At 36.4% G+C, this 16,538-nt stretch overlaps 1 protein-coding gene across 5 annotated transcripts in view; it reads left to right on the forward strand.

Annotated features, from left to right (window-relative positions):
• Positions 1-16,538, forward strand: part of lrrc41 (leucine rich repeat containing 41) — a 36,508-nt gene that overhangs the window by 10,820 nt on the left and 9,150 nt on the right. For 3 of the 5 annotated variants that reach the window (XR_003673910.1, XM_028444658.1, XM_028444660.1), the window contains exons 3-9: positions 1,509-1,567; positions 1,649-2,429; positions 3,465-3,692; positions 4,922-5,089; positions 6,780-6,878; positions 11,884-12,012; positions 15,492-15,564. Coding sequence is in view for 4 of the 5 variants with exons in the window: in XM_028444658.1 (XP_028300459.1) it covers positions 1,509-1,567; positions 1,649-2,429; positions 3,465-3,692; positions 4,922-5,089; positions 6,780-6,878; positions 11,884-12,012; positions 15,492-15,564 (1,537 nt within the window). In the remaining variant the exon portion in view is untranslated. Of the gene's footprint in view, positions 1-1,508; positions 1,572-1,648; positions 2,430-3,464; positions 3,693-4,921; positions 5,090-6,779; positions 6,879-11,883; positions 12,013-15,491; positions 15,565-16,538 lie in introns of all 5 variants that reach the window. The other 2 variants (XM_028444659.1, XM_028444661.1) reach the window with 2 other exon arrangements.

Below are 16,538 nucleotides of genomic sequence, written 5' to 3' on the forward strand. Positions count from 1 at the left end.
TTAATAAATATTTTCATATTTTTAATTGATATGTTATTTGAAGCATTAATATTAATTTCTATCATTGCAATGTTTTAATTTTAATGAGGTTTGTACACATTTATACACTGCTTAGTTTGTAAATCATCAGGTCTTGGAACACAGGCCTCGTGTTGTGATTGGTTTAAACTTCATTAACTCCACAACCTGCAGGTTAGCTTCCTTATTTATACTCTTTGTTTACTACCATTTTGTTCAAGAAAACTTTGTGATATTTGCTTTTATTGTGATCAATGATATTTATGTATTAAATATAATAACTACACTACAAACACATGTTTAATGTAATTGTTTTAATTCCTTAATAGATAAATTAAGCGACTACTAAAATAATCATTAGTTGCAGCTCTAAACGTGTGCTTACCTTTTATTTGCCCAAAAGAGAAGGAGCACTTTGTATCCTCATAACTTTTTTTTACAAATTTCACAGCCGAGGCCTAACTTGTCTTTCATAAACCAAGAGTAGCAGCTCATCTTGACTTTGAACTGAGTCTCTGTCTAAACTTCCCTGGTCTCAATATTCCTGAGTCCTCCTTATGACCCCTGGATAGTTCTCCTCCTGTGTCCTGTCTGTTGGAGTCTCCTGCATTAGCATCATAGCTACAGGTGCTGCTTCTAGCTACGCTAAGTGCTGCTGCTGTTTCGCGATTTCCACAGAAAAAAGCTTAGCCTTCTTTACCCTAGGCTTAGCTTCACTTATTGGCTTAAAAAGAAGTCTTTAAATTCAACTTCCTTTTTTAAGCCATTTTCTACCATCTTCCAAGCTGATAAGACAGTTTTTGCAGAAAATCACACTTAAGACGTAGCGTGGGCGTGTCTTACTTTCCCCTTTCTTCCTCACTCGCACTTAGTTTTTACATTCAGTTTTGTGTGTACAATGACATTTCCAGTGATTTCAACTCAATAAAATATAAAAATCAAAATACCTAAAAGCAAATAAGGTGCTGGGAATAAAAAATTAAAAAAATAAACAAGGTGCTGGATCCAATCAAATAAGTGCCAGTCAAAATCTGGGAGGTGCCGGATCTTGCTCCGGCAGGATCTGGCCCAAATTAAGCTTTGTTTATACCCATAAATGCAATGTTCTAATAAGTAGCATAATGATTTATTTTGGTTTTCCCGTTTTTGGTTTTGGCCAAGAATTTTCTTTTCAGTGCATTTTTAGTTTAGATCCCTGAAAAACTCTCAAAGCTTTTATAGTTCACCTTACATGAATTCATGTAAACGAATAAACAGATTCTAAAAATGTCATTTTCATCAGGAATTCTTAGGGAGAAGATGTGTAAGTGCGGTTGTGTTGATTTGACAGACACAAACCAGCTTATGACTCAAAGATCTCAGTTAATATTCTGACTATCTATCACCAATATTTGCAAACCATGCTGTTGAAGGACACTGATGGAAATGAGCTGATATTTGCTTCCCCACTTTACACAGATCTAATGTCTTGTTTGCTTCCATTCTTTCAGGAATCTCCACTCACTCTGCATGGCTCAGAATTTATCAGCTCATCTATGGGCGTGGCCATGTAGGTATGAACCTCATAAAACAGTGTTCAGCTTTCATTACACACGTGTGGAGCTGACGTTTCTCCTGTGTTACTTTGCAGGCGTTAGACGTGGTCACGGAGGACGAGATCAAAAGTGAAATCATGAATCTTTTGTTCATGATGGCCTTCTTTGGTTACAGTCAAAGTAAATGTATCAACAATATCATAGCTGAGAATGGCCCGTCCCTCCTGTGGATGACAGCCAAATATATGCGACATTTCAGGCTTCTAACTTCCAGGCCTCTTAAACTAAATGCCCTAACCTCCAAGGAGAGGCCCCTCCTTCCCCTCTTGGAAAAAAATGTCACGAGTATTTCAATTGGGAGTGGTTTTGATCTTGAAGATGAGAATAATAAAGTCATCCTGCAGGTGCTGCATCGCCTCCTTGATCATGGGGTGGCCACAAAACTTCGCTTGCATTGTCCCATTCTACTGTCCTGGCTCCTTCGTAGAAGAAGATCTCAGTGCATGGATCCTGACCTGGGCAATGAAGGTCACTGTGAAGGTCACAGTAGGTCCCACCCCTCCCCCTCCTCTGTCCCCTTAGACGAGTCCAACAGCTGTCCAGGTGTTTCTCACCACCAGGGCCGTCACGCTGTCCCGTGCAAACGTCAGAAGTTGGATTGTGTTTCTGTGGAAGAGGAGGAATCACCAAAGGCTCCTTTTCAGAGTGACTCAGAGAATCTGTGTCAAAGCTTCGCCTGTGAGGCTTCAGCACATAGAGCTCATGGTCACATTGAATGCTTGGATATGGCACGAATTGATTCCCAAGTCCTAGTGGTCCTCGTGGACGCTCTGCCTACATTCTACAGCCTGAGATCATTGACTCTCCAGAGTATCTGTAAGTAAAAGTCCAGCATCTGAGTTAGAGTTCTGTTGTAACTAATGCTGGGTGATATAGCAATATATATATCGTAGTGCAATATAAAAACGTCTACCGTACGATATAACCCTCTATCGCAGAGGTGTCAAACTCAGTTTAGTTCAGGGGCCAAATACAAAGCAGTTTAATCTCAAGTGGGCCACAGATTTTATGCAAGAAAATTAGTAATTTCAACAATATTGTGCCCTAGTTCGCACTTCTACATATACATAAAATACAAAATATATAAGTAATATCCACGTAATAAGTGACAGATTTCAGTCCCAACAGGATCTTCACTTTAAATTTCCTACATTTTGTGACCAATTTTTGTTTAATTAAGGGAAATATTATGTCATTTTAGGAAAATTTAAGGATTTTGTGAGAGATTGTTCTACTGTTTGACAATAAAAATGACTTAAATCATGCACCATAAGTACTGGGAATACTATATTATATATATATTCAAATATTGTTGAATTTCAGTTATACAATGATTAATATTTTCTCTGTCATTTTTACTTTCTCCTGCGGCCCGAATTGGATGCTCTAAATGGACAGATTTGGCCACCGGGCCTTGAGGTTGACACACGTGCCTTATCATTTATATGGCTTATTTAATGTGTGTGCTCTTGGTACCCCCTGGTGGCATTTTTGCATACAAATTTACAAATCAGAACATGTGACGACAATATATGTAGCAAAAGTCACAAATATTCATTAAGACGATTCTTAAAGGAGAAATACCATTTGTTTTGGGATACGTTTACTTTTTTTGTGAATTTTTTTCTATACCGGTAATGCAATATATAATGAATAGCAATTTTCCATTCATTTGATGTAATTTTGAGGAAGAAATATTATATCGGGATATAATACATTGTCAGTATATAAATCTACTTATATTATGGTATAACATTTTCTTCATATCGCACAGCACTAGTTAAAACTGGATTTCTGCTCTGGGAACAGTTTGAATATCTTCACGGGCTGATTGTTATTGTGTTTTTGCAGCAATCCTTCATACGTCAGATGTGTTGAGCTTAGCCAGAGCCCTGAAGCAGCTCTCTGAGAGCAACCGCTGCTGCCTCTCTGAGCTAAACATCGGCACTCTACCCGACCAAGTGCTTTTTGAGAGACTACTGGATTCCTGCCCTGTCTTAAAGTCCCTGCACGTGGAGATCCAGAGTTTATTGGCTCAAACACACTTTAGAACTCAACACTCAGACCCACAAGGCCCTGGTAAGTAAGACGTGACGCAGACGAGAATGTTTAGGAGTGCAGGGTAAAGACACTGGTCACTTAAAACAGGATACCTAATGTTTATTTTGTATATACATGTAAACAATAACACTACAAATACATTGGACAATGTTCCTACAGTTTATCCCACAAATGGGCCATTGGGGGCCACATGTGGCCCTATGTCTAATTTTGTGCACAGAATAACAGGAAAAAGGACCACAAAAATACACAAAAAATCTTAAAACATAAAATGACAAAACATTTTACAAATGGACCTAAAAATTACAGAAAATGGCTCAAAAACACAAAGAATCACAGGGGAAAGAAATTACTCAAGAAACAAATAAAATGACAACAAAAACACACAAAATGACAGATTGAAAAAGAAAACAAAATGGACAAAATTACAAACTACACAAAAGAACAGCAAAAAATTAGTTCAAAAACACTAAAGGACAACTAAAGTACACAAAAATTACTCAGACAACACAAAACAGCAAGAAAACATGCACAAAATGGCTCAGAAGACTCACAATATGACAAAAAGTTACTCCAAAACTCAAAACAACAAAAAAATACACAAAATGACCCCAAAAACTAATGAAAGGACAACAAAACACACAAAAGTCAGAGAGAATAACTCAAAGCTTTTGTTGTTTCCTGTTAAAGCTCTGATTGGTATTTATTCTAAATACTAACATGAAATATGACCATGTGACCCCTAGATCAATCATCACAGTTTTGTTGCTCCGCTGTGATAGAAGCTGCCCATTTTTGGTTAATCTAGACTAAAACTCCTGAAAAGAGATGCGTGAGTAAAAGTATTTTACTAAAAAGGACTTAAGTAATAATCACAGATGAGAATAAGTAAAAGTCTGACAATCACTGTTATTTTCTGCACTTTACTATCAGAAGTAGATTGTGTACCTTAAAGCCTTATAATGAGCACATGGCTCCATTGTAATGGCAGCTGAGCAGCCACTAAAGTCAATAAAGAGCCAACATTACCAGCTGATAAAACAAAACAAAAACTAACCCTGGGCTTCATGGATAGTTCACTAAAATAAAGTAGTAAAGTACAACTCTTCTGAAGTGCAATAAAACAGTACTTTTACTTTATGATGCACCTCTGCCTTTATTTGATCCAAGGTTTTAAAGATCGCTGGATCAATGTTTGTTTCTTACCGAAGAAGCTTCTTTGTGTTTTGTTCTTGACACGTTTCCAGCAGAGCTGTCACTGCAGAGGCTGACTGTGAAAATGACGGCGGTCCACGTAGACGCACACTACATCACATCTGCACTGAGACGATGTCCACACCTTGTCCACCTTCACCTCTCAGGGCTGAGGCTGTCCAGTGGCTACGCTCAGAGACAGCTCCTTAGCACCATCACAGGTCAGTGTTAGTGTGTGTGTGCTCCTTAGCACCATCACAGGTCAGTGTTAGTGTGTGCTCCTTAGCACCATCACAAGTCAGTGTTAGTGTGTGCTCCTTAGCACCATCACAGGTCATTGTTAGAGTGTGTCAGTAGTGTGTGCTCCTTAGCACCATCACAGGTAGGAATAGGTACTGAATTCAGTACTTTTTTTTAGGTACGGTACTACCTGGTACCGATTCACGTAAAATCAAACGATAGCATGTTTTGGTATGTAAATGCATCCTTGTGACTGTGAGGGAGTGGAAGAGTCAGCAATTTCCCATGCAGTACCTGAACACAACATTGCATGCACATAACAGCAGTAGTTATTTAAAATGACTGAGGACCTGCTGAACACAGGGCTCCACGCAGAAACATTACACGTGTAAATGTAGCTTCACTCCTGAACAGCTGCTGTACGACTACAAGAGAGTTAGAGAACAAGCTGTTATTGGCTTCAGAGCTACAGCTCAAGTAGAACGCAGAGATATTACTGTGGCGCAAACACACACACGCATCTATGTCTAACAACAGAATTAGAGAGAAATGTATAAGGGAGTGCCTCACTCCGCTTTTTAATCAGGCTCTCTCTTCACCTCGTGGCTGCATGTGCAAAACAGGCTCCTCCCACAGACGTTTCTTGTGCTGCGTTCACACAGGACGTGTCGCAAAATGTTTGCGTGACCAGATTACATACAAAGTCAATGGGATGGAAGCGGTGAGAGATAAATTCTCCTCCGGTTGGGCGACGCGGCATGCACGCTCCCATTTTTCCGTGACATTCGTCATTTGCCTGAAAACATTGAACTCCAGTGAATATTTTCGTGTGATGCGCGGGCGCTTTCGCTGGTTAACCTGGTGAATCCAGGAACGCCACCGTCAACCGTTTTGACGGCTCTTCAGCTTCCACAGAAGGTAAAGAGCATCATTTTTACTATGGTCCTCTATAGTTGATGGTGAAAACAAAGGGAGTGTGGTTGGCTGCGCTTTTGTATTCGCTTCAGACGCGCATATGAAGCAAATATGGGGAAAATGTTTTTTGATCCTGCGGAAGCTTTCACACGGAGCACGAGTCACAAAAATTGTGTGAACGCAGTATTAGGATGAACAGGATTAGAACCAACTAAGATCTGGTACGAACACTAGCACCTACCAAAAACCAGGTTCTTTTGGCTGAGCTATAAATAAGTGAATTTTTGCCATAAGCACACAGTTTTTCACCTCTGTGCACAAATGCAAGTGAAATATTGCAATATAGAGTGCGTTCACATAGAGCTGCTTTTTAGTTTGTGCATTATAATGTGGCAACAATTATAATTTTGCTACAATACAATCAGATGTTGGTTAGATATATTTGCCCAAGTTGTTTATTATTATTAATAAGATAAGTACATATTTTGAAATGGTATTGTTTACCATTTATTACCACTCAAAAGAACCGTTGAGTACCGAGTATCGGTTCAAATGTTAAGGTACCCATCCCTAATCACAGGTCAATGTGTGTCAGTAGTGTGTCTGTATCATGAACTCGTGCACTGATTTTTCTTCAGACGAAGTTTCCGCTGTGATTCAGTAAAGATGAAGACGACGATGATGATGATGTGGATGTTAAACATTTGAAACCGTACTATGTTGGAGAAATTTACCATTTGTGTTTAAATGCTTCAGAGTCCAATCGGTCCCTGAAGACTCTCCACCTGGAGGACATGAAGTTGTCTGATTGTCTTGGTGACATCGTTCTTTTTCTTCGAGTCTGCAAGCTAGAAAGTAAGAAACCTTATTCAGCCTTATTTACTGTACTTCAGGTTTTCTGAAGAAATGTTGTTACTTTGTGATATTTGTGCTGCACACATGTTGCTCACTCTGCTGTCAGTAACTCCAACAGACTCGCCTCTTAAAGGGATCCTCCACTGTTTTACAAGTTTGGGCTAAGTCTTTGAAATGTCCTTATTAGCAGATCTATGTCTAACAAGACACATTATTATGCACCATATTCATTTAACTAACTTTTAAAAATGGGACTACTTTACAGTTTTAGAGCCTGTGTTCCTCCATCTTGAAACATCCCATTGTTTTTTGTTGGAGTGAAGCTTTCAGCCTGATTTTTATACCGTTTAGCAACTTTTAAGATTATTTAGCAGCATTTTCAGTCAAAATGACAACTTGTACTGCAGCGAAGAAGAGCGGCTGACGTGCTGATGGCTGAAGTTAGTGAGTAAATCACGGACTGCTGAAGACGCACCAACCTTGAGGATAGAAAGACTTCTGGGTTGGAATGCTTCATCAGTCCGTCACTTATTTGCTGACTTCAGCCACCAGAGCATCAGCCGTGCACTGAGCTCTTCTTCTCTGCTTCATTGTCTACCACTAAACCGCAGAGTTATAACTGTCGCCCCCTGTGGTAATAGATTCACAACTGTTTTTTAATCCTCTTTCAGTAAAAAAAATAGGTTTCCATCAACATCTTAAACTTTTCCTGATTATTTAGAGCAACCAAAAGCAGCACAGATCTGCTAATAAGTACATTTCAAAGATTTTAGGCCGTATTTGTAAATGCAGTGGAGGATCTTTTTACCCTGTTTGTTTTTGGTAAACACAAAGATTTGTTTCATCGAACTTTATTACTTCTAGAATACACTGAATAATCATTACTGAACATTATAGAATCCATTTCACGTGGTCATACCAGTCTGTCATTGCCCGATCTTGTTAGATCTCTGAAGATAAGCAGGTCTGGGCCTGGTTAGTTGTTGGATGGGAGACCACTGAGAATTCCAGGTGCCACAGTGAGGGACAGTCCCTCCAGTGGTATCTGTCATTGTGTCCTTTGGTAAGACACTTCACCCACATTACCTAGTATGAATGTAGTGTGTGAGTGTTGGTGGTGGTCTGAGGGGCCGATGCCGCACTATGGCAGCCTCGCTTCTGTCAGTCTGCCCCACCAGTAGTAGTTCACCACCACTAAGTATGGAGTGAAGATCTTCTCACACTGACAGTACACATACCAAAACTAGAAAAATAATGCACAATTATATAAAAGATCTTAGGTTACAAGACATATGGAGGGATAAAAATCCAACTAAAAAACAGTATTCATGTTCAAGTAGCCATAAAAGCCACTCACGAATAGATTAATTTCTACCATCCATAGAACTACAAGTGAAAGAATGTTGTACAGTAGCATTGTAATGAGTGACCATGCTCCAGTCTCCATTAAAGTTCATTTGGATAAAGTTGAACAGGGTCCAAAAAGGTGGAGATTGCAGACTTTTTTGTTGAAAGACAAGGTTTTTATCAAGCTTATCGAAAAATATATAGACAATTATTTTGAGTTTAATAAAGATGAAACTTCAGCTAGTATCAGATGGGAAGCTTTTAAAGCCTATATAAGAGGAGAAATTATCAGTTACACGAGTACCCAAAATAAAAAATACAACCAGGAAATTCTATTAATGGAACAACAAATTAAGACATTGGAAAATGATATTTATAGTAGTAACAACTTAGAAAAAATGAATAATTTAATTAATATGAGAGCTAAATATGATAAATTGATGACTGACAAAGTTGCAAAAAGTTTGTTGTGGATAAAACAAACATTTTATGATCAAGGAGAGAAGGCAGGCAAGTTGTTAACCTGGAGAATTAAAAAGATGCAAGCAGATAGAACGATCCTTAGTATAAAATCAGATGTTGATAAACTGACCTCCGACCCATTAGAGATAAATAAAAGTTTTAGAGAATTCTATAAAAAAACTATATAAATCAGAGTGTCATGGAAATGAAGAAATTCAAAATGCATTTCTTGATAAATTACAGTTCCAAACATTACCTGAGGAGGATAAAGAGACACTTGATAACCCACTAACAACAAAAGATAAATTGGAAGCTATAGGAAATATGAATAGCGGCAAAGCCCCAGGACCTGATGGGCTGCCCGTTGAATTTTATAAGGTATTTAAAAACAAGATTGCCCAACCACTTCTTGACATGTTTAAAGAATCGTACGAAACCAGAACTCTCCCAGAATCCTCAAAATTAGCTACAATTACTCTGATATTAAAACCTAATAAGCCCCAAGATGAGTGCTCATCATATAGGGGGATCAGTCTTATGGGATGTGATATGAAAATATTATGTAAAATCCTGGCAAAACGATGAGAAAAACTTATACCAAAATTAATAGTAGACGACCAACAAGGTTTCATTCAAAAGAGACAAGGCTATCATAATATTAGATGTGTTCTAAATATACTGTATGAGAAACAAAATGCAAGGGATACAGCAATGCTGGCTGTAGATGCATGCCAAGCATTTGACAGGATTGAGTGAGCTCATCTTCTGCTTCCAAGATACGGGCTAGGAGAGGAATTTATTAAATGGATCGAGTTGCTATATACAAACCCTACTGCTCAAGTCTTGACTAACAGTAATGTCTCAAATCCTTTCAATTTACAACGCTCCACAAGACAAGGGTGCCCGCTCTCCCCAATTCTATTTACTCTGGCCATGGAACCTTTAGCCATTGCAGTGAGAACTCAGATGGGACTATCGGGGGTATTTATTGGGGGGAAAAATCATCTTATATCTTTATTTGCCGATGATATTATATTTTTTCTGACAGACCTAAAAAATACCATCCCTAACCTGGTGAACTTAATTGAAGAATTTGGTATGTTTTCTGGATATAAAATTAACAACAGTAAATCTATACTTGTGTTTCTTAATGAAGAGGACAGGAAAAATCCTAGAGTGAAAACTAATTTTACAATCGCCACAGATGGATTTAACTACTTAGGCATCAAAATTACTCCAGATTTGAACAAAATAGTTGCTACTAATTATGACCCTCTGGTAGACAAGGTTACAGAAACTTTAAATCGTTGGTCAAACTTACCCATCTCCATGATAGGACGAATAAATATTCTGAAGATGTCAATTTTACCCAAATTCTTGTATTACTTCCAGACACTCCCCCTGCCATTACCACAAACATTCTTTGATAACCTAAACAAAACATTCAGTAATTTTATATGGAACAATAAGAAAACGAGGCTTCGGTTTAAATTACTGTACTTGCCCTATGAAAGAGGGGGGCTCCAACTCCCAAACCTTAGATGGTATTACATGGCTGCCCAATTAACATCAGCTTCACATTATTTTTGCACAAACTCACCTCCAGCTTGGATGACTATTGAACAACAATCCATTCCAGATTTGCCTCTTAATAGTTATATTTATTCAGCCAATTTAAAAACTCTTAAAAAACAGACTAAGAATCCCTTTTTAAAAAACACTATTGTCGATGCACATAAACATATTAATGACCCTTTATCATTATCCCGATTCACTCCCTTGTGTAATAATGAACACTTCACACCTGGCAAACAGGATGGAGGATTTAAACTATGGAAGGTGAAGGGTGTTCAAACGGTTAAAGATTTATATGAGGATGGATTACTGCTTACGTTTGGTGAATTGTGTCATAAGTTCCAAATTCCTAGAAAGCATTTTTTCAAATACCTACAACCAAAACGTTTTCTCTCATCCAAATCTGAAGACATTTTACATATTCCCAATCTATCACTAATAGAAGAAATGTCTCTCAACAAGCGTGAACAAAAAGGTTTGATGTCAAAATATTATAATTTAATCAGGTCTAATTCACCAGATTCAACAATAGATAAATTAAATGCTTGGAGAAATGACATACATGAATATATAGATGAAACAGATTGGAATGAAGCTTGTTTGAGGGCTCAAAAAGAAACAATTAATACACGACTAAAGGTACTCCAACACAAATGGTTGACAAGGGTCTATATAACACCTGAAATACTTCATCACATGTCCAGTGATATTTCAGACACATGTACTAAACGTTGAGATCACAAAGGGACACTTGTACATTGTGTATGGGAATGTACAGATATACTACAATTCTGGAATGATGTGCTCAAATGTCTATCAGAAGTTTTTAAAGTGAAGATTCCCCTTTCAGCCAAGCTTTGCATACTAGGAATATACCCAGGAGATTTTTCAAGAACAAAGAAGCAAAAGAAATTACTGGACTTTGGGTTATTGCATGCCAGGAGAGTTATTGCCCTAAACTGGAAGAGGATGGAAGCTCCTTCAATTCAACAATGGATCAAAGAACTTTCAGAATGCATTGGACTAGAAAGACTAACATATTTCGCAAAAGGAAAACAAAGAGACTTTGAAAAGTTATGGGAACCTTACATGACCATTATAGCAAAATAAGTTTTTTATTTATTTATTTTTTATTTTTATAATTCTCTCTCTCCTCACTAAGGCATGGGTTACAGTGTACAACAATGTTTAATGTCTTTACGTGCAAGCTTCACTAGGCGTGAGAGTATGTGTGGATGGATGTATGATTGTCTTATTGTTATTATTGTATTATTTTTCCTTTTTTTTTTTATATATATTCCATGGTTTATGTCAGCATGACCATTTTGTTAATTGTATTTAAAATGGAAAACTAGTAAACATATTTTGAAAAAAAAAAAAAGTATGGAGTGAAAGAATAATCCCTTAATTCTGTAAAGCGACTTTGACTGTCCAAAAAAGCACTATAATAAATTGATGTATTATTATTATTATTATTATTATTACTACTACTAATGAACTGATTGATGAACTAAAAAGTTAAAAGATGAATCCATTACTAAATAAATCATCAGATTTTGTTCTACAAAGTGAATCAGAATGTGTACACAGCTCACTGCTGCTGCCCTGTCTCTGCTCGTAGATCTGGAGTTAAACGACTGTCGCCTCCTGGAACAGTGCAACGACAAAGAAGTGTTTATGCAGCAGCTGGTGGAAGCTTTGAAGGCGTTACCTTCACTGCACTCCCTGAGCCTCAGTAACAACCGCCTCAGTAAGAAGCAACACCATAATCACTATGCTGCGTGGTGCTTTCATATTCCTCACAAAATAAACGTATTCAGCATATTCATAGTGTTCTAAAGCTCCGCCTCCAGGATGTCGCTTTGCTGCAGCTTTTTCAAAATAATTGCAAAGGTTTTTGTATTTTAAGGCATTAAAGTTTTTCATAACGTTGCAGAAACGGGTCAATTTAAAAAAAAAAAAAAAAAACAATCTGTGATAACGTTTTATTTCTTCAGTGCAACACAGAAAAGACTCACATTCACAACAACAATTTAAGAAAATATATATCAATTCCTTTGTATTTTTGGGGGTTTTTTCAGTGCAGAGAATAATAAACAAAGAAAGAAAGAAAGAGAATTAGTTTCTGTCATAAAAATGTTAAATCTTAAGATACCGGTAAATAAAATACATTTTGCTACTTTTACTAATATATCAAGACACGTCTCATTTATATGATGATCACTTTTTTTAATGATAAATAATCTTTAAACTCTGCTCACGTGCATGCTACACAGAGCAATGAACAATTTCAACATTAGCGCAACTTTAAATTTCAATATAAATGTATGTACTATATAACAATGATAATAATAATATTCTTTATTAATCACCGTAAGTACCATAAGGCAATGGTGATATCCAAGCAGTCGTGACAGGTAGTGACTATATTTATTAAATTTGAGGAAATTTTGCCAAATAATTTAAGGAGTGAGCAGGAATTTGGAATAACTTGGTTTCTTAAAACAAGTTGAGTGAAAATGACTTCCATTGTGTTATATAAGCTTTGAAAAACTGCAAATATTGTAGAGTTTCATTGAATTTGTGACAAATTCAATGAAACTCTATTTAAATAATTAACTTCTACTTCCAAATAAATCTGTTGAAATGTTGTGCATTTTATAGAGTATTATTTAACATAAATACCAATATTTATGTTTGGACATGATGCAATGATTTAAAATTACTCACAATCTCTGACAGATATTCTGCCAATTTACCAGATATGTTACACCTCGTTGCAACCCCACTGGGATATCCACAACTAAATTATTTGGTAATTTACACTGTTTTCTCAGTCATTTTTACTTTCCCCTGCAGGCCAGTTTAGATGTTTTAAATGGCCAGATTTTGCCCCTGGGCCTTGGGTTTGACACATGTGGTGTGGACGTATATGATGACATATCTGAGCTCAATCACTTTGGTCAAAACAGCAGAAATGTTGCAATGATTGGATGGAATTAATAGTTGCGATCTCTGGATATAGATTATGTATGATGAAAATAATGTGATATTATAATAGATAATAGTTTGCATGTTGTAGCATAGGAGACCAGTTTGAACTCAGTATGACCTCTTGCCTTCTGTTTTTTTTAAACAAATTTTATTGACAAATTGCAAGTTTATAAATCAGTAATACAACATAAAAGGGATAAAGAACAAAGTCAGGGAAAACATCACTAGTAAGAAGAATACAGCATCACATTTGGAGGAACAGGAAACAGTTCTTCATATAGACGCAGAGTTCGTTCACCTTTTTTGTTTTTCATAAACTTTAAAGTATTCATATAATATATAAACTCAACTAAGAACATTTGAAAAGGTGTTTAAGAATTTTTATTCATGAATTTGGAATTTTGCCATTAATATTACAAGACCAATGATCAAAGTTATTGATTTATTTTTGTTATTAAAGATAAAAAATGGCGTTATTTGGCATTGTTTCTATCATGTTTTTGGTTGTGTGGTAAACATAATTCTTAACCGTATTCCAGAATAATAACCTAAATTGGCAGTGGTAAAATAAATGTAAAACCTCTGAGGTTCATTTAAACAAAATGTGCATTTATCACTCTTACATTTGGAAATGAACATGTTACAGGGATAAATGCAGTGTTACTGAAAAAAAGTAACTAGTTACGTTACTAGTTACTTCATTCACAAAGTAACTACTATTTTGATTACTTACATCAAAAAGTAATGCGTTACTGGAAAAAGTAACTAAGTTACTTAGAATTAAAGAATGTATATTTTTTTGGGGGGTCATTAGTGTCCATACAGCTTCATATCAGTGCTGTAATAATATAATAATCCACTGTTGATCAACTGTGCCCCTGTATTAACATTGCTTTGGATAAAAGCCTCTGATAAATGAAATGTTATTGTATCTAACCCTAAAGTTTCTAATCATTTACATTCAAGTATTCTTTCAATGCCAGTTTATTTACCTGAGACCAGCAGAAACTGAAAATGTTACAATGAATTGTGAAATAATTAACACAAAACAACCTGAATATTATTCAGAATCAAAGATCAAAAATTAAAGTGGCTTCAGCATCATAAAAAGGTTGTGTTTAGCCTTAGAATGTTCCCTTACAGCTTAAGTACAAAAACTAGCAATCATTTTCAACATAAACACAAAAAAACTTCTAAAATAAATAAATAAAAGTAATCAATAAATAAATAAAAGTAATCAACTCTGCTTTACTAAAACTGCTATAAAACAACCATAAATGATGTGCATATAAAGCACAAAACAGATGCTCCAAAATTAAAACAGTAAAATTTCAGCCTTAGCACAGTAATGTAATGTAAGCTGTGCATATTCCAGGTGCACATTCTGCTGTTGAAAATGCTGATAAAAATAAATGTGGAAAAACTAATTCACAGCATTTTTCTCAGCTACACAATGCTAAACATATCAGGCTAACGAGGTGCTGTTAGCAGTGGCTCAGCAGTAGTGACAGGCTGCTTATTTACAACAACATACCGTGCAATAGTTTTGCTGATCTGTCCCTGGATAACAGTCACAGACCGTTAAAATCCATACGCTGTTGTTTCAGTGCAGAGGCTTCCATCACGTCCACCAGCCTTAGCTTAGCTTTACCGATGCATCTTTTGGAGACAGATGAGTAAAATAATGCGCGTATGTCCTCGTCCTGCTCTCGCATTGACTCGTCTTGATTAGCGCACACGATGTAAACAGAGACACGCTGACGATGCTTCTACTTCTTCTGTTTTACTGTGTTTGGCACGGTGTCCTGCAAAAATATGTAGCACCACTGTAAACAGGAAGTACACTGCAGCTAGCAAAGTAACGGACAAATGCACCATATTGTAACGATAACTGTTATTTCTTTAAAAAATATTGCGTTACAGTACTAGTTACTGTCAAAATTAACGTTGAGGCGGTGACGCGTTACAACGCTGGATAAATGTTATGTAAGATTTTTTAAATGTATTTATTTTATAAACAAAATTGAAAGGGGCATAACCAAGCTTTTTTTCCACTTTATAGTTTAAAAGTGTGACTTCCAAATTGCTTTACCTCTGGGTGTAATTTTTTTGTGAAAAATGATTTATTTTCTTATATGTTTATTATTACTCTTTTTATCAGTTAGTTTTACACCACTTAACATTAAACAAGGGAGTTTTGGTTTGCATAAATTGTGCCTGTCTTGTGTCTTACAGCTAAGTACGTGTGTGTGCTGACTCAGCTGTTTTCAGGACCCTCACCCAGCTCTGTGAAACACCTCAACATCAGGTAAGATCAGTGATCAGCCACTTTGGCTAATTTTTTATTTCAGATTGAAGTAGGACCCTTACTGGCTACAGATGATGTGGCATTTTGGAAATATATGATACTGAGTGATAAGAGTGGAAAAAAAAGTTTGGGTGCTGATTTTAAAAATTGATTCTTCTTCCCAGAATCAATATGTTTTTTATTGTATTTTTCACATTATCGGGGACAACCACTGGGTGGCGGTAATGCACCAACAAGTAAGTGCAAACACGAGGAAGACTTGCAGCACAAAGTAGAGTTGCAGCAGAAAAAACCAACAATCGTGATTAAACCTGCACCTGGCGAACGGATTTAGACATGACCACAGTTCTTTTGGAGCAGCCTAACTACCAGCATGTTGACCAGCTCCTGTTCCTAAACAAAAAAACTAGACACTGAATAAATAATGATAAATTAGTGAATGACTTAATGTGATTTGATGTGCATTGTTTTTTGGAACTGTGACATATTTTTAGAAGTTTAGTATTCAACTTATGTGTTTGGATAAGGAAAGAAATTGTGATAATTTTCACTGTAGAATCACAATACTTGTCAAATTAGAATCACAATTAGAATCGCAATTTAAATCGAATCGGCACCCATGAATCGGGATTCAAATCGAATCGGGACGACAGGATGTCGTCCCAGCCCTATTAAGTGACAATAAATAATGTTTAAAACACAGAAATCTATAGTCCGTCCAAAAAAACCTCGAAATTTACATCAAATATAAAGCCATTTCTTATTATTGAAGGCTTTAAAAGCAGAAATCATTGAACTAATGCATTGACAGCAAGTTTGGTGATAACAATAAACATTAGGCCAAAGACACATGTTTTTGTACAAAAAAGTTCAGGCTAAAGCCCACTTTGCCACAACTGTGTCAAAGTTTTCCACAAGTTTGGAAACAAGTGTGTAACTGTAATATGTTAGTCGAACATTATCCAATCATTGTT

This window comes from Gouania willdenowi, chromosome 4, assembly GCF_900634775.1.
Source record: "Gouania willdenowi chromosome 4, fGouWil2.1, whole genome shotgun sequence".
Lineage (NCBI taxonomy): Eukaryota > Metazoa > Chordata > Actinopteri > Blenniiformes > Gobiesocidae > Gouania > Gouania willdenowi.